This window comes from Genypterus blacodes, unplaced genomic scaffold (assembly GCF_046128005.1).
Source record: "Genypterus blacodes isolate CSIRO-AG114 ecotype Tasmania unplaced genomic scaffold, CSIRO-AGI_Gbla_v1 ptg000156l_1, whole genome shotgun sequence".
Taxonomy (NCBI): Eukaryota; Metazoa; Chordata; class Actinopteri; order Ophidiiformes; family Ophidiidae; genus Genypterus; species Genypterus blacodes.
Window position 1 is genome coordinate 2,198,414 of NW_027466957.1, and position 27,885 is coordinate 2,226,298.

Below are 27,885 nucleotides of genomic sequence, written 5' to 3' on the forward strand. Positions count from 1 at the left end.
ATGAGCCAAGATTCCACAGAAACTCGAACACGAACTCGCTCCAAAGGCATCCGAGGTCAGTTGACAGCCACACACACACACACACACACACACACACACACACACACACACACACACACACACACACACGCACACACACACACACACACACACGCGCGCACAATGACTCTCTTTGTACTGTACTTCCAGTGTCATCAGATGTTCTGGGAGCAGAGATAAAGCAGGAGGTCAGGTAAGTCTCTTCCTCTGGTCTGTATGATTTATTAACTATGAGTTGCTGAAAACAGTTTTTAATTTCTTGTTGTATGTCAGTAACAGCTGCCCCACCCCTGGATGTAACGGTAAAGGCCATGTCAGTGGGAGATATTCACGACATAGAAGGTAAGAGGAGGATCACTTAGGATCACATCAAACTAAAATATTTTGTGTTGGAAAAGTGAAACAGCTTGGTAATATGAAATACAGCTTTGGTAAATTGAAAATACTTTACATACTTTTGGATTTTAACTTTGATACCTGGAAATGTTCATTTAAGCAAACTACAAGTTTGGATCATTTGTGGGTAACATATCTGGATACAGATCACATGTGAAATAAGGATATAAATGAGACCTTAAAGATGTAAATAGGACCCAAAGAAATCCGTCAAAAGATGTAATGTTAGAAAACAATCATGTCGTGGAAAGAGGGCAAAGTTGACATTTTGGTTTTTCCATGTGAGATTTAATTGATTTTCTCATATGGTTGTGACTTAAAATGTTACAATGTCAAATAATGTAATATACCAGCTTCATCAGAGCTAGAACATTTGCACATAAGCCCAACTGATAAGATCATTCACTCTCTCACCCATCATGTTCTTCCTAGCGTGCTGGGATGCCCAATTGTCAAGAAAAGGAAACGAGAGGAGGCTGAGGCCGAGGAGAGCCATTCCACTGCCAAGAGGAGTAACCAACTGCTCAAACTGGCCACAGATCAAGGCTTCAATGCAGACAGTGATGCAGGGAGTGCAGATGAGCCAAACGAGGAAGAGGATGATGACCTCAAAGAAAAGAACATAAAGAAAAGAACTGCAGAACTGATGAAAAGTGAGGGAAATTTTCTGATTAGTTTTCCATGATTTGCATAAATTGTATTGTATAGCAGGGGGTGTGTGTGTGTGTGTGTGTGGGGGGGGGGGGGGGGGGGGGGGGGGGGGTCAAGAGGGGAGAAAATATCACTCACAGTCATGCTCTGACTTGTAAGTTTGCCTGTTGAGACCAACTACTGCACATTCTTTTAATCCACAGCAGGATCCTCATCCGTGGAAGAGGAAGACACAGACACAACGACTACTCATCCAGCTGAAGACAAAGGGAATGAAAGTGTCATCCTGGACGCTGAGAATAAGGCTGAAAATGAGAAAACAATTGAGAATTTTGAGGCTGTCACGGACACACTGCTAATTGACATTCATCAGCAGGAGGAAACAGAAAAGGATGTGGAGGTAGGTCAGTTGGTTGAAAAGGATTGGCCACCAGAACAACCTGAAGCAGAAACAGAGAGAATTATAGATACAAAAGAGGAAGCTAAGGGTGAAGAAGACAAAGGGGATGGGGGGGAAGACAAGGGGGTCAATAAACAGTCGTTAAAGCAGGAAAACTCTGACCACCAGTACTCCAGTGGGGATTACAACCATCAGGCCAAAGAATCACCAGAGAATCAAAGGAATAGAGAGGAGAAAGAAAATGATGATGACAGAGAAGAGAGAGAGCTCCACCAGGATGATGACACTCCTTGTCCAATGAGTCCACACACTCAGGGATTTGACACAGAGGAGGGAGTTAGAGAAGACAAGTTCAGTACTCCCATGACTGTGGAAGGGGAAGAAGCTGAAGAGAAGGTGGATGGAGGAGAGAAAGAGGAGGATGAGAAGCAAGAAAAGGAAGTGGATGAGGTGGAAGAGGAGGACCAAGACTCAAAACCCTCTCCAAATACTGTGGTTATAGAGGTCCACTCTGAGGTGGAGGATGATGAAGAGGAAGAGGAAGAGGATGATGATGAAGAGGAGGAAGAGGAGGAGGAGGAAGAGGAGGAGGAGGAGGAGGAGGAGGAGGAGGAGGTATTTGAGCAAGATCGTGGTTCAGAGGGCTCAGGAGTGACAGATGACTCTGAGAACTGGGATATGACCCGGGGGAACCTGGGGCTGCTGGAGCAGGCCATTGCCATGAAGGCAGAGGAGGTGATGGCAAGTCCGGATGCCAGGAGCTCCCCAGACTATCAACCATACAGCAGCTCCTCCAGGAGCACTGACCCTGCCACTGTGGCACGACGCACGGCTAACTACAGCAAAGGTACCCAATATCTAATGACACAATATCACACAATAAGTTAAGAGAAGTCAGGATTATTCATAAAAATTGTGTCACACAGCCATGTAGCATTCATAACATATTAAATCTTTAAAAACAAAAAAATGTTTTATACTAAAAAGTTAAAATGCAAACAGGCAGTGTTACCATTGAATAATCAGCTCTTCCTGTCTCTGTCTTGCTGTGTCCACTTGTCAGGTTCTGATCTCATTGAAACAGGATAAACAGATGAGTGCTTGATTACCAAACAACTTTAGCTGTCAGAACAAAACAACATGCTTGGGCCATAAGATGAAAGACCATTCAGCCAAATCTGTCACCCCCAACCAAGAAATTAAATGCTAGATATTGCGTCCTTCCCCGCCACTGATTCATCATGTCTTTTATGCTAGTTTAAGCTTCAACCTCAACTTTATTATTGTTCTAAAGGAAATTTAGTTTGAGCATTAAAAAGGCAAACAGATAGACAGACTTTGTCACAACAGACATCAGATAAAGACGGTAAGACAGAGAAGATAGAATAGAGTTGACAGCTCATCAAGTTAAGCAAACACAAATATAAATCATAATGCCCAACTCACAAGATACCGGGTGAAGTAACATCCTGTGTTGCAGCAAAATAATAAAGTATAAAAAAAGTTTGTATGTGAAAAATCAGACTGGCGTAATTGGTTAAGCTTGTCAGCAGCTACAGTAATAAAATAGGCATTGGCCTGCCACATCTGTCCTTTGGGCTTTCTGTAATGGAAGCCTGAACTCAAAACCCCTAATGAAGTGGGCGATCAGGACAGACGTGCATTGATTTAGCCTTACTGTAGATGTCCTGAAGCTGGTCTTGCTGCACCCACATCTTACATCTGACAAGTTTTGCCAGCTGGTTTGTACTGGAAATGCTGAGGCAACAAAACCGCTATATGATATGAAGAAAATGTTTCAATGAAACACTGATAAGACAAAGTCATTTAAGTATGGCATACTTTAAAAAAGAGCCCATCATTCTTGAGAATAACAAGATGAACTATTATAATATTCAAAATGTTTATGAAGTAGTTCTTAATCTACTGGCTGTAAAAATCCCTGAAGTGAGCTTAAGTTTTTGTGATACTTGACCTTTTTTAGGAAGGTTTGTTCACCTTTCTGTTAATTTGCAACTTCAAATTGAGTAAACTCTACTAATAATGTCATGGCCCTCCCTCTCCGTAAAGCAAATGATTTCCTACTTGCTGAGCATATATACAGCATTAGTGTTCCCTGCAGGCAACAAAAGCAGTTGTCCAAACTAACCAAATTGCTATCTTATCACTGATAACACATTCTTATTATTTGCTACCACTGGTACTTCACAGTTTGTTTCAGTCATTATTGCTGCTATCTACAACATGCATATCTTTATCCAGCGAAGAAGGAGGTGAAGTGTCCAACCCCAGGCTGTGATGGGACTGGTCATGTGACTGGGTTGTACCCTCATCACCGCAGTCTGTCCGGATGTCCTCACAAAGACAGAATCCCTCCTGAGAGTAAGTGAACAAACTGTCAAACTAGGACTAAAAGACAGCACATATGGTGACAATATTTATATCTACAGTATTCACATGACCAAAATAATTATGGCGCTGTAGAAAGAAATGTTTAGTCTTGGTGGAGTGGTTGGTTTGTGCTTTCTCCGGCATTTCTTCTACTATTATGTTACAAGTATGACTATTACTTTTACTACAGCTTGAACCACTGACATCTGACGAGACTCACTTATTTGAATCTGTGTGTTGTGTGTCTGTAGTCCTGGCAATGCATGAGAACGTCTTGAAGTGTCCGACTCCAGGTTGCACAGGGCAAGGCCATGTCAATAGTAACCGCAACACGCATCGCAGGTAAGAAAGAAGCCCAGCTGACATTCACACATGTACTCACACATTGAGGGTAATTCATTCACTTTTTTTTTCCAATTCAAATGTGCTCTGTCTCCTATATCAGTCTATCTGGCTGTCCCATCGCAGCAACAGCCAAGCTGAACAAGCCCCAAGATAAGCAGGTCCAATCGCAGGCCTCAACCAGTGAATCCTCATCCAACTCTGACAGAGTGCTCAGGTGAGTCATTCTGCATCCTTCGTCTCTAGAAAAAGCTTCAGTGCAGCTGCAGTCTGTGGCTTGGCCAGGGTGTTAATTTATATCAGTCGGTAAAATACTTCTAGGTAAGTGTCCCCAGTACTCTAAATATATATACACTGTATATATGACCTTTTTGACCTTCACTTCGAATTTAAATAAACTGCTGATAAAGAGGATGTCAACACCGTCTCTTTTTGCAGGAGAGTGAACAGCTGGTTTCACACAAAGTTTAGTTAAGGTTTAGATAGGCTTGCCTTACTCTTAGCTTAGCCTTAGTTGGTCAGTGGAAGTGTTAGTATAGTCAAAGTATGGAGAATACTATTTTCCCCATCTCAACTGTCCCATATCATTTGGTGTACATGCACTCTGCTGTGCTCCTACTAACCATCCCTATTGCCCTCAACCGTTTTCCAGTTCTACTGGTTGCTGTGCTGTCTCCATGTCAGAGGACTCCCCACCCCAGCATGTCGTGCATAGTTTCAGGCCGCATGAATAGCAACAAGTCCTCTTCATCCTCAAGCAAGCCCATGGCCTGAACTATCTCTTTTAAAGGCGTATACTTATTGCCCTTGTACATGAGGGCCTCACAGCTCTGTGAGCTCAAATAGAATTTCTCTCCCTGACCAATCGACTCCACATCCTTCCTATTATCTTGGGAATCTGTCCTCCCTCACTCTTTTTTTTCCACTCCCCGATTTGCTCATTCCTTGTGCAGTGCTCTGGAATCTCAATGAACAGATATTGCCTTGTGTTAAGGTTGCTCCTGTATAGCCTGAAGAAGCCCAGCAATGTAGTGTCTTTAGCTGAAGCCAGGGTTTCCTTTGTATGGTAAGACAATATTCTGCTGAAAGCCATCATGGATCTTGCATTCCGTCATTTTCCAGTGAGCACCATGAGCATCAATCGTCTTGGCATTGCTAAACCTGGATGTCAACTCCCTTACTGACATATTTGTAGAGGTATTTGATGGTTAGGAAGGAGCCAACAAATTCCACATTCAACTTGATGTGGCACATGAGAAGGACCAAAAAAATGAATGAATGAATGTGAATGAAGTGAGATGAAATCCAGTTTCATTTAAGATGTATTTGATTTGAATGGCTCTGTACACTTTACATAGAATCATAAAAATAAGAACTAAATAGTAAGTAATAATAGCCACAACCAATCTCGTCTGATATGAAATACCAATGCAGCACATGACCGTTGCATCTCGTATCATCTTTGCAGCCACTCCCACTCCATGGGAGCATACACGTTGCCGCTGTCTCATTCCACAGTTAAGTTGACAGTTAAGTTTAGCTGTACACCCATGACACGTCTTTTTTGTTCAGGCCGATGTGTTTCGTGAAACAGCTGGAAATCCCTCAGTATGGCAGCTACCGACCCAATGCAGTGACTACCACACCACGTGCCAACCTGGCCAAGGAGCTGGAGAAATACTCTAAGGTGTCTTTTGACTATGCAAGCTTTGATGTCCAGGTGTTTGGCAAGCGTATGCTCATCCCAAAGACCCCCGGCAGTGCTGAAACATTACCCAAAGCCTTTAAATGTAAGAGCTTCACCTTTTATCTTCATCATACTCTTTCGACATGTTATGTGATAGACTAGACCATATTCATGTTTAAGAGCAGCTGCTCATTGATGAGCTCACAAAATATTTACACAAAACTGTTTTACAATGTAATTAAATTAATCATTTTAAATCAGATAACAAAGTGTCTCAAAGTCATTATTGGAGCCAGTTGATAAGACTTGTTTTTTCTGAAATAATTGAACTGTTGTCCCTCTTGTTTACCACCCGCACAGCTAAATCATCCCCTAAAGCCTCCTCTCCTAGCCACAGTGTATCAGGAGGCTTTTCTAAAAGTGCTTCATCCTCCAGCGGTTATGATTATAGCCATGATGCTGAGGCAGCTCACATGGCAGCCACAGCCATCCTCAACCTGTCCACCCGTTGCTGGGAAAGACCTGAGACTCTCTGCACGAAGCCAAGGGAACCCTGCACCAAGGTACATTTCCTTCTATTCACTTTCACAACACCAATGTAGACATGACATGACATACAAGTATACCCACAACTTGAACATTTGAAAGGTCACAGGATTGCCAAAATCATAGGCTTTATCCTCCATTGTTGACTAATTTATTGTAAGTTATCATGTGGATACAATGGGGAGCAGGTTAGGTTTAGTACATATAATGGTAAGATCCAAAACAGACTTTTGGAGAGGAGTGACATAGAAAAGGTAAGATCAGTACAGACCATTCTTGTGGGACCATGAATGTACAGAATAGATTCATATACAAAGGTTTCAGCAGAAGTCTGAGTTGGAGTCCAGGCAAATGATGTCAAAAGCTCACAGTGTATTGGCAGGATGAAACAGATGAATGAGTTTGATCTTCACAAACATTAGTTCATCAAAACGAAAATGTTTCAAATCCACACTGGCTTCTTCTTCACCTGCTACCTGCTCTCTCAAGTTACAACTCATTCAAAAAGTTACACCACATTATTTCTGCTGACTGCTACTTGAGTATTCTCTGTGAGATGACAAGTATCTCATCTGGACCCTTCAGGAGTCAGAGATTGAAGTGGATGAGAATGGCACACTGGACCTAAGTATGAAGAAATCCAAGAGGGAGGGCATGCAGTCTCCTGAGCCTTCCTCATCCACGTCTTCCTCCTCTCAACACACTGGAGCCATGTCTTCCCAGGGTAACACCCAGCCAGAGTGGGAGGGGCCCCTGGACTTCACCAAAACTAGTGCAATTAAGGAAGAAGACCATGACGAGGTACACAAAGAAGGAATGCAAACAAGAATGAAAGAAATGTAGAATTGACTTTGCTGTCAACATTACAGCAGTAGGAATTTGTGGTATTGCACATTTTCCCACGGTATGTAAGCAGGACACAGATTTACTCATATGAAAAACATAAAAACAATTGTCTTCCTTCATGTAGCTCTAAAGCTCTCTATATAGATCTACACCAATAAAAATAATAATACAGTCAAATAAATGTGTTAGTTACTTACTATATTCTCTGTCATTTGCATCTGGCTGGCTGGATGATAATCTCCCCCTCATTCTTGTGTCTGCAGCATTCACCTTCCTCCTCCCAGTGGTTGATTGAAGTTTTATGTTTGCCTTACCTCAGGTAGAGTACACAGCACCATCTTACACTTCATCAGATGGCGAGGAAGAAGACCAGGAAAACCTGGAGGACAGGAAGTACCCCGGTGAGGTCACCACCACAAGCTTCAAGGTCAAGTTTCAGCCCAAAGACAGCAAAAAAGAGGTCCTCATGTAAGCCACAAATCTTACCATACTTTCACTTACCAAATCTTGCTGTGTTTCTATTGAAGCTTTTGGCAAACTAATGGCAATATCTGTAGTTAACCAACTTCAAATGAGAACTGGCACTCTTTCCCCATGATATTAGAAGTAAACATGGAGCAGCTACACCATCTAGTATTTGTAGCTGAATTAATAACCATAGTATCAGTCTGTATTTTGCAGTGTCATCACGTTCTTCTCAGACCATTTTGACAGAAATATTTCATCCATTAGATCAAATAATGTTACGTAGTAGTGTTTTAAAGATGTTTCAGTTTGAACATCATATTGCACAAAATGAAATGAAAATTCCACCAATGACACAAAACAGTTTCATATGAGGCACTTTGGGTTCAAAGCTTCCTGGCATCTTTGTTACAAAACTATTGGAGCAGGGCTCCAGTTTAGAAGAAGATTTTTTCCCTAATATTGAGAAATGATGAGGATTATTGTTATTATAAATAAAGAATAAATAATTATAAAATGTATGACCTCATGCTCATTGTTATCATCTGATACCATCTTAACATAAAAAAAAGTTGGGGAAAAAAGGGCAGATTTTCCCATTTTCTCAAATGGATTTACAGAGAGAGTGATACAATTACAGGACAATGATTTAATCACAATACAGTGCAGTCCTATTATTGAGAGTCTCTCTCCTGGGGCAGCAGTTCATGTAGGTAGTTGGGGGAGCAGTCCAGGTATGCAGATAAGCTGATGATGTTGGTTAAGATCTAACAGGAAGTATTGAAAGAAAACATTCACCGTGAAGAAATGAGAGGATCAGTTAGGCAGTAACAGTTGTTCATTAGCACAAAATGTGAAGGCTGAGTAGAAATGGGGTGGGGGCGGGAGTAGCTCAGTCCGCTGGGTCGACAGCTGGGACCCAGAGGGTCGCCAGTTGGAGTCCCCTGTGTGGACCAAGTAAGCAGACTGGTAGCTGGTGAGTTGCCAGTTTGCCTCCAGAGCACTGCCGAGGTGCACATGAGCAAGGCACCGAACCCCCAACTGCCGAAAAATGCCCTGCACCCCCTCTGTAGTGCATGTGTTTGTGTGTGTGATATGTAAGAGGGGGTGCAAGAAAAATTTCAATTGCATGTAATTTGTGCGTGAATTGCATGCAACATGATGAATAAACTATCTTAAAATTAGTAATTGGAAATGATTGACTGACTTTGTTAAAATCTAAAAATGATATGTGACAATTAGGACACAGGCTCTTTTGATATCACTTCCCTGCTTTGTGTCTCGAAGGAGATGTTATTTTCCTGTCCTATTAAGCATTTTGCTATGTTGGTGATCTTTGGCGGGACGTTTTGCTCTCAGATAACTATAAATGCACTATAAATCTAAATGTATAGAAAGCAAAGTGGACTGATATGTAAATGAATATCTTTGCCTAGATGCCCAACACCTGGCTGTGATGGTAGTGGACACATTACTGGCAACTACGCATCACATCGAAGGTAAGACCATCATTGCTGCCTGTATTTGCTCTGCAAAACTTAGATTTCTTTGCTCCAAAATGCATTGTTGTTGGTATGTGTGTTTTAATGTATTTACAAGGATGTTGGTTTGTCTGGATTAGTTTTGGGGTTTATTTAGGTTAGGTTTAGGGTTTATTTGTGCTCGTTTCTTCAAAAGTTTGGGAAATCCTGGATCTGGATCTTCTTCTTTAAGCCATACCTCACCCTATCCGTTTTTGAGTAATCCTGCAAACAATCAAACAAACAAAGGCAGAGCATGACGTCCTCGGTGGAGGTAAATTAGAAAAAGAGCCGAGTTGAGTTCCAGTGTAAGCAAATGTCTACATCCTGTTACTAATAAAAAATTTAAATCTCAATCCCTGGCTCAGCAGTGACGTTTAAGGCTATATGTCCTGGGAGCCTCTGATCAATGTCCTCAAGTGCTGCCTCATCCTCTTAGTGGTGTGGTATTTCTACAACAGTGAGGCATCCTCAGTTGTCAAAAGTCCAGTGGTCATTTTTGACCTGGATCATCTGGCCTGAATGAGTGTGATAACCCTGATCAGATGCACTGGAGTGCATTATGGGACTTGGGACTAAACGCCTGTAACCTTCCTTACTAATGTTCTGTTTTTAGTCTGCTTTTCTCACTTTTCCTCTCTGACTTATCTTCCAGTCTGTCTGGCTGTCCTCTTGCTGATAAATCACTTCGGACCCTCATGGCTGCCCACACAGCTGAGCTAAAGTATGTTTGCTTCATACTGTCTTCACTTCTAACCTACAGTAACTTACAACTCCATCTCTGTCCCTTTTTTCCTTTACAAACCCACTTTAACATCAGCTTAACGGTGGCACTAAGACTGCTTTCACAGCTTTAAGATCTTTTTAAAGCTACAAAATTAAAATCAAAGTGAAAAATCCAACAGACAAACCAACGACTTGTGTTAATGCCATTTCCAATTTTGTGCAAAACAGTCAAATTTAGGGAAAAGGTCAATAAAGTAAGTCTTTAGAGTAAATGAGGTCATGTTCCATTCACATCTTGAAATGGCCCAAAACACAGGTTAAAGGAAACCCCACTTCAGTCACTAGCTGTTTCCCTCCAGGTATTTTTACCTGAATTCTGGATCCATTCTTGCATTGTATGAATTAACCACATTTCTGCCATTGATTGCCATATGTAGTGCATGTAAACTTACCACTGACAGAGTTGGCAGTAGTACATTCACCCTCTGGTGGCCCGGAAAGGTCAGGAATAGATGAACCGAGAACCTCACAGTCACTCAAGGCGTGGAAGTTAAAAAAAATGAAAATTGAAAATGTTTGTGATGATAATGTTAATCCATTCTCACTCAGATATGTGGATTATTGGTTTTGTTCATTAAATGTGTCTGTTTGTAATATACAATATCAATACGTGTTGACAAATAGCATGTAAAATCAGAAAATTACTTTGTCTCAGGTGTCCCACTCCAGGTTGTGATGGATCAGGACACATCACTGGAAATTACGCTTCACACAGAAGGTACAAGCTCTTCTTTAAGTATTCTGCACGTTAGTTACACAGCACAGTGTCAGCATGGCTCTGTTTCTTTCTGTTAGTCTGTCTGGATGCCCTCGTGCCAAGAAGGGGGGGGTCAAATCAACCCCCACCAAGGATGACAAGGAAGACTCTGAACTCCTGAGGTGAGCGTCTTTAACAGAGGGATCATTTTGGCATTCACAATGTATTGTTTGACACTATCCATATGTTTTAGAACATGGGTCTCCAACACAGTCCCCAGTGAGACCCTGTCCCACAGGTTTTCAACAATACAAAATTGTTTAATGAGCATCATCTGGTATCCCAGCTGCCTGAGCACAATAAGGTGAAAGTAATTACTTACACAGAAATAAGTATCTTGGCTAGGTAAAAATTGCTAAATACAAATTAGGGATAACCCTAACCCTGGGGTAGACATCATACACACAGTAAATTGGGTGCTAAGCAACATAAAGCTTTAAAAAAAAAAAGAAAAAGTAAAAGCTTAAAATCAATTTTAAATTGAATAGATATCCAGTGCAGGGAAGCCAACATGGCAGAGATGTTGTGCATCTTGTTGGACCATTTCAAGTCAAGAAAAAGAACAAAAGACAATCATATGCACATACAATAGCATAAAGGTAAAATGTTGATTGTTCTACCAGATAGGAGGCTAGTAGTGGATAGCCATGGATAAATCCCAAAAAGTAGTTTAATTATGAGAAATAATAATAATTAATAATGGGCTTCCTGTATGGAGAGGAATGGTGGAGAAATAATAATACTAAGAGAAGAAAAAAATCAAACATCAATCAATGTAATGTTCTAAAACATTTCCAGAACAAACACGCAGCATTTACTGAAAAGTACCAAGTTGGAGATGAACGTAAAAGAGCGATTTCGATACTGCTGCGGAAAGCTGAGGAGAGCAGATCGAAAGGAGCAGAAAGCCCTTCACAGACCAAGATAACATGAAAGAATCATTTATTCAAATATCAGATAATCTATTCTCGGACTTCAACAACAAACGTGGAATTGCTTAGAAAATTAGAGCCTCTCAAAACAAAAAACTTTTTAGGACATTCATTTAGGAAAAACTAATTGAGGACATTAATTCAGCCATTATATCATTGGGCCATGGTGGCTTAGTGGTCAACACTGTTGCCTCAGAGTTGTGTGTCAACAGTTTTCTTTTAGGTCATTTCTATAATTTCATAAATGCAACAAACAATAGTTATTTAGAAAAAAGTACAACTACTGTATATATAAAACATTATATGCGGTGTTATCTTAATTTTAAGGGCCATCTGCTGTTCAGTTCTGGGTCTTCAGTGATGTGCCATGTCAGCTACTCTTTGTAAAACAGTGCAACCCCAAGTGGACAAATTAAGAAAAGCAGTTTATTTTATTGAAAATTTGCAGGTAAATTTCACCCACAGGTCGTAAAGTCATCCGACAGGCTGTATGTTTGACACCCTTGATCTAGCCAAACTTAGTTGACCTGAACTGGGCTGAATAGTACCCCCTGGTGGATGCTCTGATTCAGTGTTTTTCAACCTTTTTTGAGCAAAGGCACATTTTTTACATGACAAAAATCCTGAGTCACACCACCAAAATTTGCGCTGCGATTAAACACTTTTGTAGACAGGGGGGGTCCGCGCTTCGAAATTTGCACTGTAATTGAAGCCTCACCAGTTGAAAAGCACTGCTCTAATTGACCTTGTGTTGTCTTATGAGCTGTGGCAGAGGAGCAAGGCCATGAGTAATCTTAAACAGCAGGCAGGCATTGGCAAGGCAGAGGAAGTTTGTATTTCTTTATGATATTGCAGTGGTGAGATTACTTTTTTTGCTATTATTCTGAAGTGGATACTTTGAGGTAAGACCAGCTTGCTATGGGATAAAATCAGTGCACATATAGTTTATCTTCCTCACTGATCATTTGATTTCTGATAAATTTAATATTCATGAGGTTCCATTTGACTTTTCCATATGATATTTTCATTAGCTCTTCGAAGGTTAAGTTAGCATCGGATGTTATCCCAAGATACATATTTCAAATAGCAGACCATCTAAGTCCCCCGCCCCTTCACAGTTTGGAGGGTATTACCATTTCTGATGGTAAAATACACACTGGCTATGTTAAGCATGAGTAGTCCAGCTATTCCCTTCATCACTGCTGTAATTTGCCTGTTGCCTTGTCTTGGCATGGATATACTGTTTTATATACTGTAGCGATCTAGCTAACAACAGAAGACTGAAAGCTAGTTTATGGGCAAGGACGGAGCAATCAAACACGCGGCCACAGGGATAACAGAAAGCGCAGTCTTTAGAAAAGACATGGAAACACAGTGCAGAAACACATGGAAACTCAAATACCAGGGATGTAGCAACTGGGCAAAAGGTCGTAAACAAAACCAGAGCCAGGAAGGGAAGCAGAGTAACACAGAATACAGAAACAAAACCAGACTTGGACAGACAAACCAACCAACAAGGCATGAGGGGAAGACTAAATACACACAGCACTGATGAGTCAATGACGACAGGTGAAAATAATCAGACAAACGCAAGACAGAAAACACGAGGGCAGGAGGTAAAACAGCCACAAGAAACATGAACAGAGGGAGAATACAAAATAAAACAGAAAAAGAAAAAGAACACAATAAAAGACACTATCATACCAGTACATGTCTGTGTCATCAGCTGTATTTTGATGTCAGCACATAGAGAGGGCAGGTTATTTATGTAGACACCGAGCAACATAGGGGCCAAAATTCATCCTTGAGCCCTTGACCCTGATGACAATTACTAAGTGTGGAGAGTTGACTTTTGATTCTTGTCCAATGTTTCCTTTTGGTTTGCTATCATTCCATCCACTGGTTGTATCCACTGATGGGTTATGGGTTGATAGTTTGGATGAGAGCACATTGTGGTAGACGGTATCAAACATGTTTTGGGGATCCAGGAATAAAGCTTCCACAACCACACCTTATAACCATAACAATAGATACAAATAAACACCAAGCCACTACCTAAATACTATGTCACATTTCACACACCCCTATCCTGGCCTGCCTGCAATAAAGAAACTATGTGCTCTGAAGTTTCCAGTGATTAGTCTGGAATAGCCTGTAGATCTGTAAAGTAGTCACTGAATGGTTGCCATTTGTTATAGAACTTATCGGTGTGTCCCCTTATAGTGTATTTGATTTTCTTTGTTTTTTGTTTTTTTTTAATTTTTCTGAGTTTGAGAAAAAAAATGGTGTCCTTCAGCCATTGTGAAAGGGAGTAGTAAGGGAGATCCATTGCAAGAGCAGGCGCCGTCTGGCAAGCAAAGATGTGAAACTGATCTTTTTTTTGTGCAGTGTTTAGATGACATGAGTCAAGTGGAGTTCCAACGATGGCGGTATGAGGAGAAGGTTGGAGCTGCATTCCCAATATGGTGGACATTGTGTTGAAACAGCCAGACCAGTAAAAACGGGGCAGAGAAAAAACATGTGGCTTAGATTGCAGTGTGCATATGACCTACTCCCACCAGTCTGTGTCTAGTTGGAGTCAAAGCTCATCCTCCCAGGTGCTCCTAATTTTAGAATTAGATCCGTCCCCCAGGTCCAGGATGCGGTGGTAAATCTCAGAGACGGCCCCTCTTAGTGGTGTCCTGACCGTAAGCAGGTCTTCCCTCATTAGTTGAGGAACACTTCAAAGTTTCAGTTAAAATCCCCAAGAGTAATTCAGATTGGTTACACCCAGACCACATGCCAGGACTAAATCCAGTGTGTTACCACATCTGTGAGTCGAATCATGGACATATTGTGAAAAACCTACTGAATCAATAAGGGCAGAGAAAGTCTTTGTGAGCAAATGAGTTTGATTGTCAAAGTAAATGTTAAGTCTCTAAGATTTGATAGAATGAGATAAGATAAGAATTAGAAAGGGCCAAAAGGATGGTAGACAACAGCAATATGAAAGGATAATAGCTATTTGGTTTATATCAGGAACTGTGTGGCATTCGAACTTGCCAGGTTTAGAATTAATATTTGCAAAACAGACACCTGAAGGAAAAAGCAATCCTAATAGACGATCTGTGGAGGCTGAAGAAGGCTTTTCATGACAACGAATGACAACGCAGGGACAGGAAGTGACAGATGGAGAAAAGGAGTTGAAAGCAACAAAAGAGGAGGCACCTTCTTCAAGTCCACAGTGACCCCGCTTGGAGGAGATGGAGATACTCATCAAACTAGTGGAACCCACCATCCCTTTTGGAGCAGAGGAACCAGGCTGGCAGGACATCAACAACTTTCTGAAGGGAGCGGAAAAGAAAGGAAGAGGAAAATCAGGCCCTGGGTTGAATTCCATACAAGGTGTTCAAATGTTTGTTAAAATCAAATGAGGAGGGGACATGTCCAGAATCAGTTTCACTTTAAGATTGGAGAGGATATGATGGTCCAAGAGAAAATGGCAACAACAATTTGGAAACAAAGAGCTTGTACAGGGTGGTCTTCAATGTCAAGCAGTGTGAAGGAGATAACATCTCTGGAGAAGAGCGGCTTACCTGGTAAGTAGCCAGGAGCCCGGGCCCTCCGTGTATTACTATCCCCGTTCTTTTGGTGGGGAGGTTGAGAGACAGAAGAGAGACATAAAGCCTACACCACCACCTTTTTAGAGGAGGAGAGGCATGGCGGGTCCGGCGTATTTATGTTAATCAGATTAGTAGTGTCAGAGTTACCAGCACCTCTATAACGAGTGTGCCACACAGATACTTCGCAATGAATTTTTGCGGTATTTCAACAAGGCACCACACTTGGAAACATTGGAGCTCGGGTCATACGAAATGGTAGAGCAAGGAAGCACAGTCTCAATGGTGTGAATTACACTGTTGGGAGATTCTTCAACACAGCAAGCGAGTGCCTAACAGGTTCTCGACAGCCTGCGGATGACAATCAATCTCATTAATACTCTTGACAGATACAATTGCTCAATGCTGTCTCATCTTTCTAGCAATGTCGCAAACCCTATAACAGGAGAACCATGAACATGTTTCCAATATTTTTTAGCCCTATTGTTCACCAGCATTCTAAGATTTGCGGTGGCAGAACTGCTGCAGGTCTTGTCTTGTGTTGTCTTGTGTTGTCTTGTGTGGTGTTGACGTGACGTGACGTGACGTGACGTGACGTGACGTGACGTGACGTGACGTGACGTGACGTGACGTGACGTGACTTGTCTTGTTATGTAATGTGTTGTAATCTTGTCTTGTCATATTTATGGACTTCCTTAAAAGCCATGAAATACATTTCATTCATTGCTCATTCATTTCCCCGAAACTGAACAATTGAGACCTGGCTCCACTTTTGTTTCAGTGCAGTGCAAAACATCATATTACATGTTAGCATTTACAATTTCGATTCATAGCGTGTAGCTGGTAGCACTATGCTAATGTTACTGTTTCCCGTAAGACTCCTGCCACTGTAAAACACTGTGCCATAGCCACTTGACACCTGAGGGTTACACCGATTATCAACTCTCCACTCTTGGTAGAGGTAGAAGATATGAGAGTTAACCATTACTTGCTGTTTGCCTCTAGGTGTCCAGTACCGGGCTGCGACAGTCTGGGCCACATTAGTGGGAAGTATGCAACCCACCGCAGTGCCTATGGCTGTCCACTAGCTGCACGCCGGCAGAAGGAAGGTCTTATTAATGGTACTCCCTTTTCCTGGAAGGCATTCAAGACCGAAGGCCCAACCTGCCCAACACCAGGCTGTGATGGCTCCGGCCATGCCAATGGCAGTTTCTTGACGCATCGCAGGTACTCTGTAACAGATGAAACAAAGGTGCTGGTGCAGAGCCTCCAATGGTTAAATCTTCCACTTGCTCCATGCACAGTTTTCAGTCAGATTCTGATTGGTTGGCAGATGTCAGACAGGATACTAGTTTTCCTTAATTGGTATTAATATACATTCAAGCACAAGAGGCCATGGGACATAATGCTATCTGAAGTGACCTAACATGCCACACATGGTGACATTTGTGCTTTCATTCTTTTTGCTGAAATTAAGGCAAAGTCAGCATCACAATTATGTCCAGTTATTACATGCATTGTGTGGAATTTTTTTATAACTCCTGAAACTTTTTTAACTTTCTGTCCTGCATGTAAGGAACACATTGTATCAGATTTGGTATCTTTTGAGCATATACTTTTAGAGTATTCAAAGAAAGCCAAGATCTTGTGGAATCCGCTGATGTTTTTCATCCAAAAAATGTTCTTTCATACTTAATTTTATTTGATAGGATAGTAAAGTCATCCCTCACATATTCAGGGCATAATAATGACAACAATGATGTCCTCACCCCCTCCATTCCAGATGTTTGGGAGCAGGCCTGAACATTCAGAAATAGTAGGGGTTTTATTTCTAACAACAATAACATGTGTAGAGGATAATAATGGGGGTGAGGAAGGAAATGCATGTGTGTGTGACAGGTGTACACAGGCTCTGCACCCCCTTGCATTCAATGGCAGTAGCCACCTACTGATTGAAAGTCTGTCACTTTTGAGGTTTTGCAGTAATCAATTGACAGAGACAAAGATGAGAGGCCTCTTGTTTATTTGAATCATACACGAGTGTTGCATCACAAGGTGAATACATACACTTATTTTCCTTATGACATCTCCTAGCTCTCCATTATTACCATGGGAGAACTAAAAATTAGATCCAAATGAGATTAACATAAACTTCTACAATCAATACTTCAACCTATAAATTCACATGATGTGTCAACATGTAATATTGTAGCTCCTGCATTTATCAATCCTGATGCGAATACTATGAGTAACACATGCATATTTGAGTTTGTGCTCATAAACTCAAGCATCATACTCTTTGTAAGGGTCTATCACACTTGCATTTACTTCTAGAATCCACCAGCCTGGGGTTGCATATACAGTACTTACAGTACAGTATTTAAATCACATTTGTGGGGTTCCCATGTTGATTCTCTTCATTTGGTTCATCTGTGGGCAAAGTTGTATATTCATCCCCATCATATTCATCATATTCACTGGTGGTTGTCTCTACAGCCTTTGGGTTATCGGACCTGAGGACAGCCTCACTGTCTCTTTTGGGAACAGTAGCAGTTGTAGTTGCATCAATAAACAAGACAATAGTTATATTAATTGTTGAGTCTATGGTCGTACCCACCATAGTATGCTATCCAAGGAAAAGTAAATCTTAGGCAACTGGACTTGCTGGTAAAAGCTTGAAGACGTTTCACCATTTGTCCGAAAGGCTTCTTCAGTTCTGGCAGACTGGTGGGGATTGCCAGGTTTTAAAGTCTCTGAAGTCACATTCAGGATCATTGATACTCCAAATTATTCATAGTCCTTGCTCGTTGATACTCCTGATTAGCCATGATTAGGGTAATTGATATTCCTGATTAGTCTGATTTGTCCTCAGTTTCCTGCTTCAACCTTTTTAGTTAACTACTGATGTAAGCTGCTTGATTCTCTGTATCAGTGAGAGGCTCACCCGAACTGATTTGGGATACATTTTGACAAGATATATTTTTCTAAGAGGCCCCCCCCCTAAGCAAGATCGATATGGATTGAATTCAGGTCCTTCGGCTAATGGATTAATTATCCAGCCAGCTTCGCTTATATGCAAGATGTTTTCCATCATTGGCACCACCATAGTTCGGGCCCACAGTGCCTTAATGTCACTGAGAGCCAATATTTTGCGCACTCTATCTTCCTTCTAGCTTTTATTTATTTCCTGGCCTCCTCATGGACGTTAGGGAAACAAGCTATCAGGTCCCTGTGTCCTCATCAGTATTGGAAATTGGCCAGAGTCAAATCTGTCTGGAGGCCTTATTGCAGGTCTGTATGTAAGGTCATAATCTTTTTCTTTCCTTTTGCTGCCCCCTTTCTCTCCCCCTCGGCATCCTGCAGCGAATGTAAGACTTCCGTCTACTTCCAGTGGTCCTTCAGTGTAAATTATTTGAACTTTGCGTTCCATTTTGTTCTGATCTCACATACTGTGTCTGTTCTTCACCTTTCACATTATCTCTTCGCCCCTTTCCTTTACCCATTTCTATTTCTATCTGTTAATACCTAGTATGCACTTGGTTTTGTTCACCTGTTTGATCAAGCTCCAACGAATATGACTTCTTCTCTTCCTTTAAGAGTCTGGATTCTCTCTACAATCTAATACTAGTTTATTCTTTGTATTTTCCTTCTTCCGCTCCCTCTTGCACGGCTTTGGCTTTGACTCTTTATATTAGGCAGAGGATGCTTTGTTGTTGTCTAGTTCAATGTCTCCTGAGATTTGAACGACTTCTGCCAGATTTGGATATATTCCTACAGCACCTAGTAACAGCAGCTTCTTGTCTGTCTGCTTTCTCTCTGCTCTCATTTTTTACCTCTAAAGTTCTCACAGATTTCACTTTACCTGTTCCTGTAGTTAGTGCCTTCATCATTGAACAGTTTTTATCATTATACTTCAATATATGCCAATAATGTTAGCTTATACCATATAATGGAATAAGAGCAAACCTGACAACAGAGAGAGTTTCAAGTCAATGATTCTGTGAGGATGTCTTCTGGCCAAACTGTGCAGGGACAGAGTCACACCCCCTCAATGACCCCCCTTGTAATGCCCTCCCAAGCTTCAGTCGTGAGCAGGACAGCAATGTGTGCACATCTGCCTCAACACACGAAAAAAATACGCAGCACAAATGACACAATGGCAGCATAGCAGCAATGTTCCCGTAGCACACAACACAACAGCACTTTGCAACAAGTTCTTCACTGATTATATCATCAGAAGGAACATTCAACCATCAAATTTTGACCGCAATTATATGGTACAGGTTTTTTCTTCATATATATTTTCTTACAATTCTCAGCCTCAAATTTCTCATTTAAATCCTAAATCCTAAAATAAAGTCACTCACAGCTCCCTTTTGTTTTCACACCCATACACACAGACCCCACTCTTCTGCACTCATACAGTCAGCGCTGACAATTAATCACTCTTGACACACACAGCAGCACAAAATGCTTTTGTCAACTTGAATAGGAAAGGGACAGCAATTGCAACAATTAACAACAATTTTAATATTAACTTTTTTGTTTTTTAGGAAATCACTTATATCTCTTTTTTAATTATTATTTTTCTACCCTTCACTGATGAGTATCTTGACCTCAACAGTGTTGAGGCCCCTGAGGGCTTATGGCAAACTCAAAATGGCCCCCGATAGGAAAAAGGTTTCCTCCCCTGATCTAAACAGTCAGAAACCAAAATATAGCTAATTAATACATCTGAAACATTCCAATTAATGCAGATAAAGTATGTATGTACACTCAGATGTTTAACTTACTTTCCCTCCACTATCTCTCCTCCAGATGGCTATAACAGCTTATACTGTTTTTATAGGCTCAGTATTGCTCTTGATAAATTGGACCTGCTCATAGAGAAACTGCAATAGTTTTTTTAACCAACCTTCACACAGTACACTACCTTTTTGTGGTTTTCTATTCCTTTGTTAGTGTGCTCCTTTTCTCATAGTGAGCAAAGCAGTGCTCATATACTGTACATGTTTTTATTCGAAAGGTCTCTAAAACTTTGACGGCTTATCAACAGACTCATTATATATGCACAAGCTTACATTTACCCGCTCCGCCGCTCTTTGGCATCAGTCCAAGTTAACATTTATGGACTGCGTACTTTCAAACTTTATGACCACCCTTGCTTAAAAGTCTTATCGTTCGACTTATGCTCGTCATAGGTTAAAGACAACAAGGCCCAAATACCATTTTACTATTTAGGCCCAGATTGGATTGACACACTAATCTCAGGCACACACCCACACACTCAAGCATCTCTCTCTCGCTTTCTGTTCAATCTAAACCAGATTCTAAATTCTTTAATTTGCTGAATTTACCAACCGATGGACGTCTAGACAGCCTCCCTCACACAGAATACCACATGATTGCTCACCTTTGATGGCCATCTCTGTGTGTGGAGCCCTGAAATTGAGTGTGTGGTATGTGTGCAACATCCAATGGCATCCATATGCTGTACAAAATCACTACAATTCTCACTCGAAAACTACCACAACTAAAGATGCTTGATAAAGAGGAGAAAGACTCTGTGGTGGATGCAGCAAAAGGTCTAGTCGCTGACTTGGGATTTGACATCAGTGTCAGATAAGGTGAAGCCGAGTATAAGCCACAACCTAAAAAATTACTTCCCAGGAATTTCAATTATGGGAGGATGTTGGTCTTATGTTCTGCAATAATTCTTTGGCTGCTGATATAAACGAGTATTGGATGAAGCTTAGACGTTCTACAGGAGGAAACACTCTCGAGCACTACCCAAATTAACACTTTGCATCCCAGCCTCAAGCGTGCCATTGAGGCGAGCCTTCAGCTGTTGCTAATGTATACTCGAGCAGAGACTCAGGATGTTGAACCCCTCATAGGTATAGCTGTTCTTGCACACAACCCCTGCCAAATAAATTGTCCTGCTTATGTTTTGTTCACTGCCAACAGGGATATTTTAATTATGGGCCAATGCAGTAGCTATTTGTTTTTGTTCTACTATGGGCAGTCTACGTGCCTAAACTGTTTGTTGCTGTTTGCCCTAAGTAATTTGGCTGCATCTAGGAAAAGGGTTTTCAAAAAAAGAGGAGCTGATTTTTCTTTCTTTCATTCTGAATATTTTAAGAAGCAAAAAAGACTGACGGGCTGTAAATTGTGAAGTTTTTCAAGATACCAGAGATTTTTTTCTTTCTGTTTAGGCTTCAGAGAATTTGAACTAGTGTTAATACAAATTCAAGCTACAGAGAAGTTGAAGAAGTGATGGTAGAGACAAATCAAGACTCTCTCTCACTCTCTCTGTGTAACCTGAATCATCCCTGTTCAGGTCAAACACTTGTACTTCTGCTATATAATCACACGAGCATATACAAGAAATCAATATATTAATAATATATATAACTTATATTAATAATAATATTATTACTATCAATAATAGTTCACTATTTAAAATATTTCATTTGACTTCATGACATGTACTCACAAATATGTGAGTAAATGTATAGTGGTTATATCAGATGTTCATTTTTGGGCAATATATGTACTCATGTTCGCCATCTACTATGTATTTATCTCCTTGTTTTGTTAATGTACACTATCTTGTGCAACATACTTACACAATTGGTTCAGCTAACGACAATATATCTTACAACTTTGCTCTTCTAGAGTCTCTGAATATGGAGAATCCAGATCAAACAGCTTTCCCTTTTATGGAATTGATTTTGTTGTGACTAATGGAGAATTGAAAACGTTTAAGTTGTTGTTTTGTGTTTTGGCTCAGGAATGTAAATGGGTAAAGTGGAAATATTATGAAAATGTAACTACTCGTGTTAATTACAGATACTTAAGTACTGTAGGGCGGCTCAGTGGAACAGTGGTAAGCACTCTTGGCCCACAGCAACAAAGTTCAGCGTGCTTGTCCTCTGTGTGGGTTTCCTCCAGGCACTCTGGTTTCCCATTCGATAAAAAAAACATGTGTTAGGTTAATACTCTTGCCATTACCCTTACCAAGACACTAGGCTGTAGAGCTGGAGTGGAATCGTGTGCACTTCACTGTGGCTAACCCAACTGTTCCTAATAGATGGGATGGGTTAATGCAAAGGAAAATCTCCCTTACAGTAAATCAGTAAAGTATTACTTAATATTAATCTTAATTAACTACTTTTACTTTGTTACTTTACATAATTGAAATTTGGATATTTAAACTGAGCTGTTGATTGGGGGCGTCTGCCAGTAACCACTTACGTCATTTACTCTAATATCTAGGACCGACACTACATAGTTGTGATGATGACCTGATCAGCTCTTCTCTCAGTCTGTCAGGTTGTCCCAGAGCATCGGCTAACAAGAAGAGAGTCAAGTTTCCTGGTGATGAGTTCATCACTGCCAAGTTCAGAGCTAGTGACGGTAAGACATGAGATTTTCCCACCACAACCCCTGCTGACCTAAGAAAAAATCCGATAGTTCAAGTTTCACTTGAGTAAGTGTAAACAACTATTAACTGTTTAATGTAGCAAAAGGAGAAGTACCAATGGCTCCATTTATTCTTTATGGGACAATACTTTATAAAATGGTAAATGAAAGTTGCCCTCAAATATCAAATATACAGGAAGTTCCTGAGTTACACACAATACACCATACTTATGTACCCACACCCCATAAAGCCTATTAGTATGAAAAATCAAATTAAGTTAAGTTCATACTTACGTATGGGCGGACTACTTCAGGAATTACGCTCAAAACGCTGCAGGATTTCAACAATTCCTTGGCATGAGGGAACTGTTACACATGTAAACACTGTTGTGTGTGGCTCTGGAACTCCCTACCCCCACGCATTTGGACAGGCCTGTAAAGCCCTTTGAGACATTGTATGTGATATTGGGCTATACAGATGAAGTTGACTTGACTTGACCGCAAAACTCATATGTTCAAACTGGCCTACTCACTGCAATACGCACCCTACTCAGTGGTTCCCTTATCTCCCTGCAGTGTTACTGTTTTATCCCCCGCCTATTCATGTCTGCCCACCCTGGTGTCTGTACCATATATGTTGATTTTACTTGTTTAATTTTTAGCTTTTTATGCACTTTAAGGCAACCTTTGGGGTCTTGATAGGCGCCCTCAAATAAAATGTACTATTATTATTATTGTTATTATTATTATCAATTTTGGTGTCTGTTGCTAACTGTGGACTATTGGCAGTGTTGGACAATGATGAGGACATCAAACAGCTCAACAAGGAGATCAACGACCTCAGTGAGTCCAACTCAGAGATGGAGTCTGACATGATGAACCTGCACACCCAGGTGAGTTCAGCTGCTGAGCTGACAGTACCAGGTTGTCAATCTGTTATTATAAAGCTGTGGTTTCTGAACCTGCACCAGTGCCTGACCAATGTCTGCAGTCATTAGAGGGCCAATATGGTGTGCACACATGTCTGTAGTGAAGAGGAAGAGCACAGAGGGAGTTACAAAACAAAATAAATGGTTTCAGGAAAAACCAACATGGAGTTGTGAATTTACAGTGTGAGTCTCAAAAATGGATTGTTGATGCTCAGCCAACCATTTCTCCAACAAACATAAGTTTATGTTTTGGTGAAGTTTGAGTGTTTCATCCAAAAGTAGTGATCCTTAGATCTTTATTGACATCTTGTTTACTTGGGCCTTTAGCCTTTCTGAACAGTATGAACCATAAACTCTCAGTAAAAGACTCACACATTAGCAATAGCTTGTGTAAAATAGATTTGGTACAGATTTAGACATGGCAACACAAAGGCTTAGTTTATAGGGTCGAAATATGACCCTGGTGGAAAGTAATTTATATAAAAGTACAACATTTTTTAAATGGGTTGACTGATGAGTAAGGTGGGTTTTAATTTTCATTTATAATGATAATGCTTTCTTTTAACACATGGAATCTCATGATAAATGTGTCTAGAACTATTGTGAGCTTTTGCTGTGTTTCTATGATGTGTTCATAAAGAGTTATAAGCATAAAAAACAAGCCAAAAATACAGGCAAGATGTAACATTGCTGCCTGCAAGCATTACTTTTCTGAACTATCCCTGTTTTGTTTCATCTGAGAATAGAAACACTGATATTTTATTGATTACAATGAATCTTTCATGTATTTACCGGCCACGAGCAGCTTTCTCCTGATCATCAAGCAGCGGTAGTGGAGTTTGGAGATTTTATCCGATTCTTCACATACAAAGTACATTAGCTCTTTTCTGCTATCTACAGTATATCCTAAAGAACAGTTCTGGTCCTGTAGAGTCAGTGAGGAACATCATTGGGCTATTTTACTGCTTGGCATAACAGTAACAGTAATAACACATAAGTTGTTTAGAGTTGATGCTGCCTGTGTATTAAATTACTGGATGACCCTGAGTCTGTCATAGTGGATTGATGAGCCTCGTAGTGCATCCTGTCTTGACCTTACAGCGTGACCACACTGATGAGTCTCGGCAGCATGTCTAAGGTGTGCGTCAAAGGGATATTAAAATCTACTCCTAGTCTAGTTTTTATAAATACATTCAAAACACTGTATTCCCATTTTATCTGTTGACTTGTCTTTCCTTTGTCCTTTGTATGGATGGCTGGGAGGACACCAGCTAACATGCACATTGTGTGTCCAGACAGATAAAAATGACGAGTCTTTCCTTAGTAGTTAGTAGAAACAGAGTATATGCAGACTTTTCAGTGTTTGTTTTACACATCAGCTGGATACAGTGAAGCTAGCAGCGCTTACTGTGGCTAAATGCAAACAGTGAAGCTAGCGCATTGTTTCGTTTCTCATGCCTAGTCAAAAAACTGGAACGAATGGCGCATGAACTCATCCTGGAATGAAGTAGTCAAAGCACCTCCTCTAGAAAAAGCCGTATAACGTGAAAAAGCAAGGGTCCATATCCAAAACACCACATGCCAGACTATATCTGTCCCTTAGTCAGACTGCTGCTTTGCATGCCCACTTGAAGTTCCTATTCCACACTTGGCCTTTGGTGAAGGAGTAATCGCTCTATCTCTCTCCCTGTTGCTCTTGTCTATGGGCCACGCAAGGCCCACGTGGACTAAACTGAAACTAAATCCTAAACGAACATGTAGCCCATGGATAGCTGATCTGTTCCCATACACTTCCCGATGGGTCCAGAAACCACAGCAGCCCCTCACCACAGAGGAAACATAGAAGCGCCAAAATGCACAACATGCACAATACAGGAAGTCAACTATTTAAAACTTTTATCTGTATATATTGCTCTTGTAAACAAGCCTGCTGACTCCCAAAACGCTCAGGCTTTGGCTCCCACACTCATAAAGCTAATCTCCTGTGGTGTCCCACAGGAGAGAACAATGAACTTGGGACACATTAAGTGCTCCATACACCCAGTTTTTTTTATATATATGCTCCTACATGGTCGTGTGTATGTTTTGCTGTTGACATTTGTGCACAGATTTGTATTTTCTTGAAATATATAGAGACAAATGCGTATACATTATGGGAAACCTCTGCATGAAAATTGTATGTTTTTCACTTTATTCAAAAGACTGCAGTGTCTGTCTGTGTATTTCAATCATTATTATGCTTTTAATTGCTAAGCTATATGAGACATGTATTTATGCTTTACATCAGATCTCTTCAATGGAGAAGAACCTAAAAAGCATGGAGGAAGAGAATAAGCAGATCGAGGAAAGGAATGAAGCCCTTTTCCTGGAGCTCTCTGGCCTGAGTCAGGCCCTGATCCGCAGCCTGGCCAACATCCGCCTGCCCACTATGGTGAATATATCTTAGGTTGTATGTTTTCACACTACACAACAACTATACATTTATTTGATATGTATGGACCAAATGATGACCAAGAAAGTATTAAAATGAGAATGTGAATGAGGGTTGAAAGGTTGAAAAGAATCTGTCTAAATGAAAATCTAAATTTAGTCAAACAAATTTGGGTATACAGTAAGGAGAAAAAAAAAGCATATGTCTATGATCTGGTAGACGTTGCTCTTCCTGAAGACGAAACTGTCATGGACAGACATCCAACATCTGGCCCTGAGTGTTTTTACATCATATATTACTTGTTTGTTGTGTAAGTTGGTACCCAGAAGAAGAAGAAGAAGAAGAAACTTTATTGGGTCAAATCACATGTGAACACGTCACCATGCAAACACGTCAAGTTGAAATTTGTCTTGCGTGCCCCTCTTTCACACACATGCTTTAATAAATGTAATACTTTAACATTTCACCTTTATTTGTTTAGATATATACAGTATATGATAAACAGTATACTTGAATAAATGATTTTGGAAGTTGTAGTGAAGAGACTGTATGGAGCTCAGTAGTTTCTGAAAAAATATTGAAATTTGTTTGAACTTTACTGAATCAGCACAGTCTCAACACAGTGATGGCTGGTTTCACGTTTGTAACCCTACAAGGCACCTTGTAGGGTCTCTTTGACCACCAGTGTGTCTAAATTCACTCTCAACTTGGTTGAAAAACTTTAATGACAATTGTAGCTGAAGAATGTAAAAATTGCAAAATGTTAAATTGTGGATGGCTTGAGGGCTGCTGTACCCTAATGTCAGCTACCAACTAGTGGTAACCTAATGTTAACACTGAGAACACCTACTGAATGCTGGGCCACATTACAATTTAATAACAAAAATGTAATCATCGGCACAGGTAATAAACCACAGGTTCTGAGACTTGACCTGGTCTTTTGGTTTGGAGTTTGATTTGTGGTTGTTCTGACATAGAACGTGTGTATGTTCAGCAGGAGCCACCGTCTGAGCAGAACTTTGACAGCTACGTGGACACACTGACCTACATGTTCACGAACAAGGACTGCTACCAGAACCCAGAGAACCAGGCTCTGCTTGAGTCCATCAACCAGGCAATGAAGGGTATTGAGGTGTGACAGGTGGAAGATGGACAGACTGGGGCAGGGCATTACCACGGCTTCAGTTCAGGTCACCAATCTTCATCCCTTGCTTTCCAAACCTTTTAGATACTGTATGTAACTAATACTTATTATTTGTAACTTTGTCATCTGTTGTTTGCATTTGTTTCCTGTTTGCATGTTGCTTTCTGGTGGTGTGAACGTGAACAGATGAGAGTATTGGTGTAAGACATCAAACTGTACTGTACAAACTGAATCAGATTGTAGCAAGATACACAGATTAAGCTGCCATGCACTGAAACAGAACAAAATTGCGCTGTAAACACATCCCATCTCCACCCACTCATGGTGATAGATTCTATATATGCATAGTGATGATGTTGCACCTCCACAACTAGTTTGTAGATTCATTCTTACTATTGCTGTGTAACTATTTGAGTCATTTGAAAATGTTGGTTTAATAATATCTACTCATATCTGTTAGGTTATCTCGTCCTATTCCATTATTTATTTTGAAAATGCTACCTGAGAAGATTTTAAAAAGGTAATCAAGAGAGGGAACTTGTTTCCTCTGCATTGTTGAACAAAGGGGAAATATTTTAAGATATCAACTACAAATTGTT

At 40.6% G+C, this 27,885-nt stretch overlaps 1 protein-coding gene across 1 annotated transcript; it reads left to right on the forward strand.

Moving 5' to 3' along the window:
• LOC143012870 (myelin transcription factor 1-like) lies at positions 1 to 27,280 on the forward strand. The gene is made up of 21 exons (XM_076166203.1): positions 1 to 55; positions 190 to 232; positions 313 to 381; positions 868 to 1,088; positions 1,290 to 2,333; positions 3,749 to 3,868; positions 4,129 to 4,219; positions 4,323 to 4,436; positions 5,792 to 6,009; positions 6,267 to 6,469; positions 7,038 to 7,253; positions 7,618 to 7,766; positions 9,200 to 9,262; positions 9,939 to 10,007; positions 10,725 to 10,787; positions 10,865 to 10,948; positions 16,363 to 16,584; positions 22,685 to 22,776; positions 23,572 to 23,675; positions 25,999 to 26,142; positions 27,137 to 27,280. Exons 1-21 carry the CDS (start codon positions 1 to 3, stop codon positions 27,278 to 27,280), a joined length of 3,528 nt encoding a protein of 1,175 aa, XP_076022318.1.
• Positions 27,281 to 27,885: the final 605 nt, after the last annotated feature.

What these genes read in the sequence shown, in the direction of transcription:
- LOC143012870 (XM_076166203.1), top strand. Translation starts at nt 1, where the DNA reads ATGAGCCAAGATTCCACAGAAACTCGAACACGAACTCGCTCCAAAGGC. An exon ending in ATTACCCAAAGCCTTTAAAT is followed by an intron (nt 6,010 to 6,266) that starts GTAAGAGCTTCA and finishes CCACCCGCACAG; the next exon opens with CTAAATCATCCCCTAAAGCC. An exon ending in GAAGACTCTGAACTCCTGAG is followed by an intron (nt 10,949 to 16,362) that starts GTGAGCGTCTTT and finishes GTTTGCCTCTAG; the next exon opens with GTGTCCAGTACCGGGCTGCG.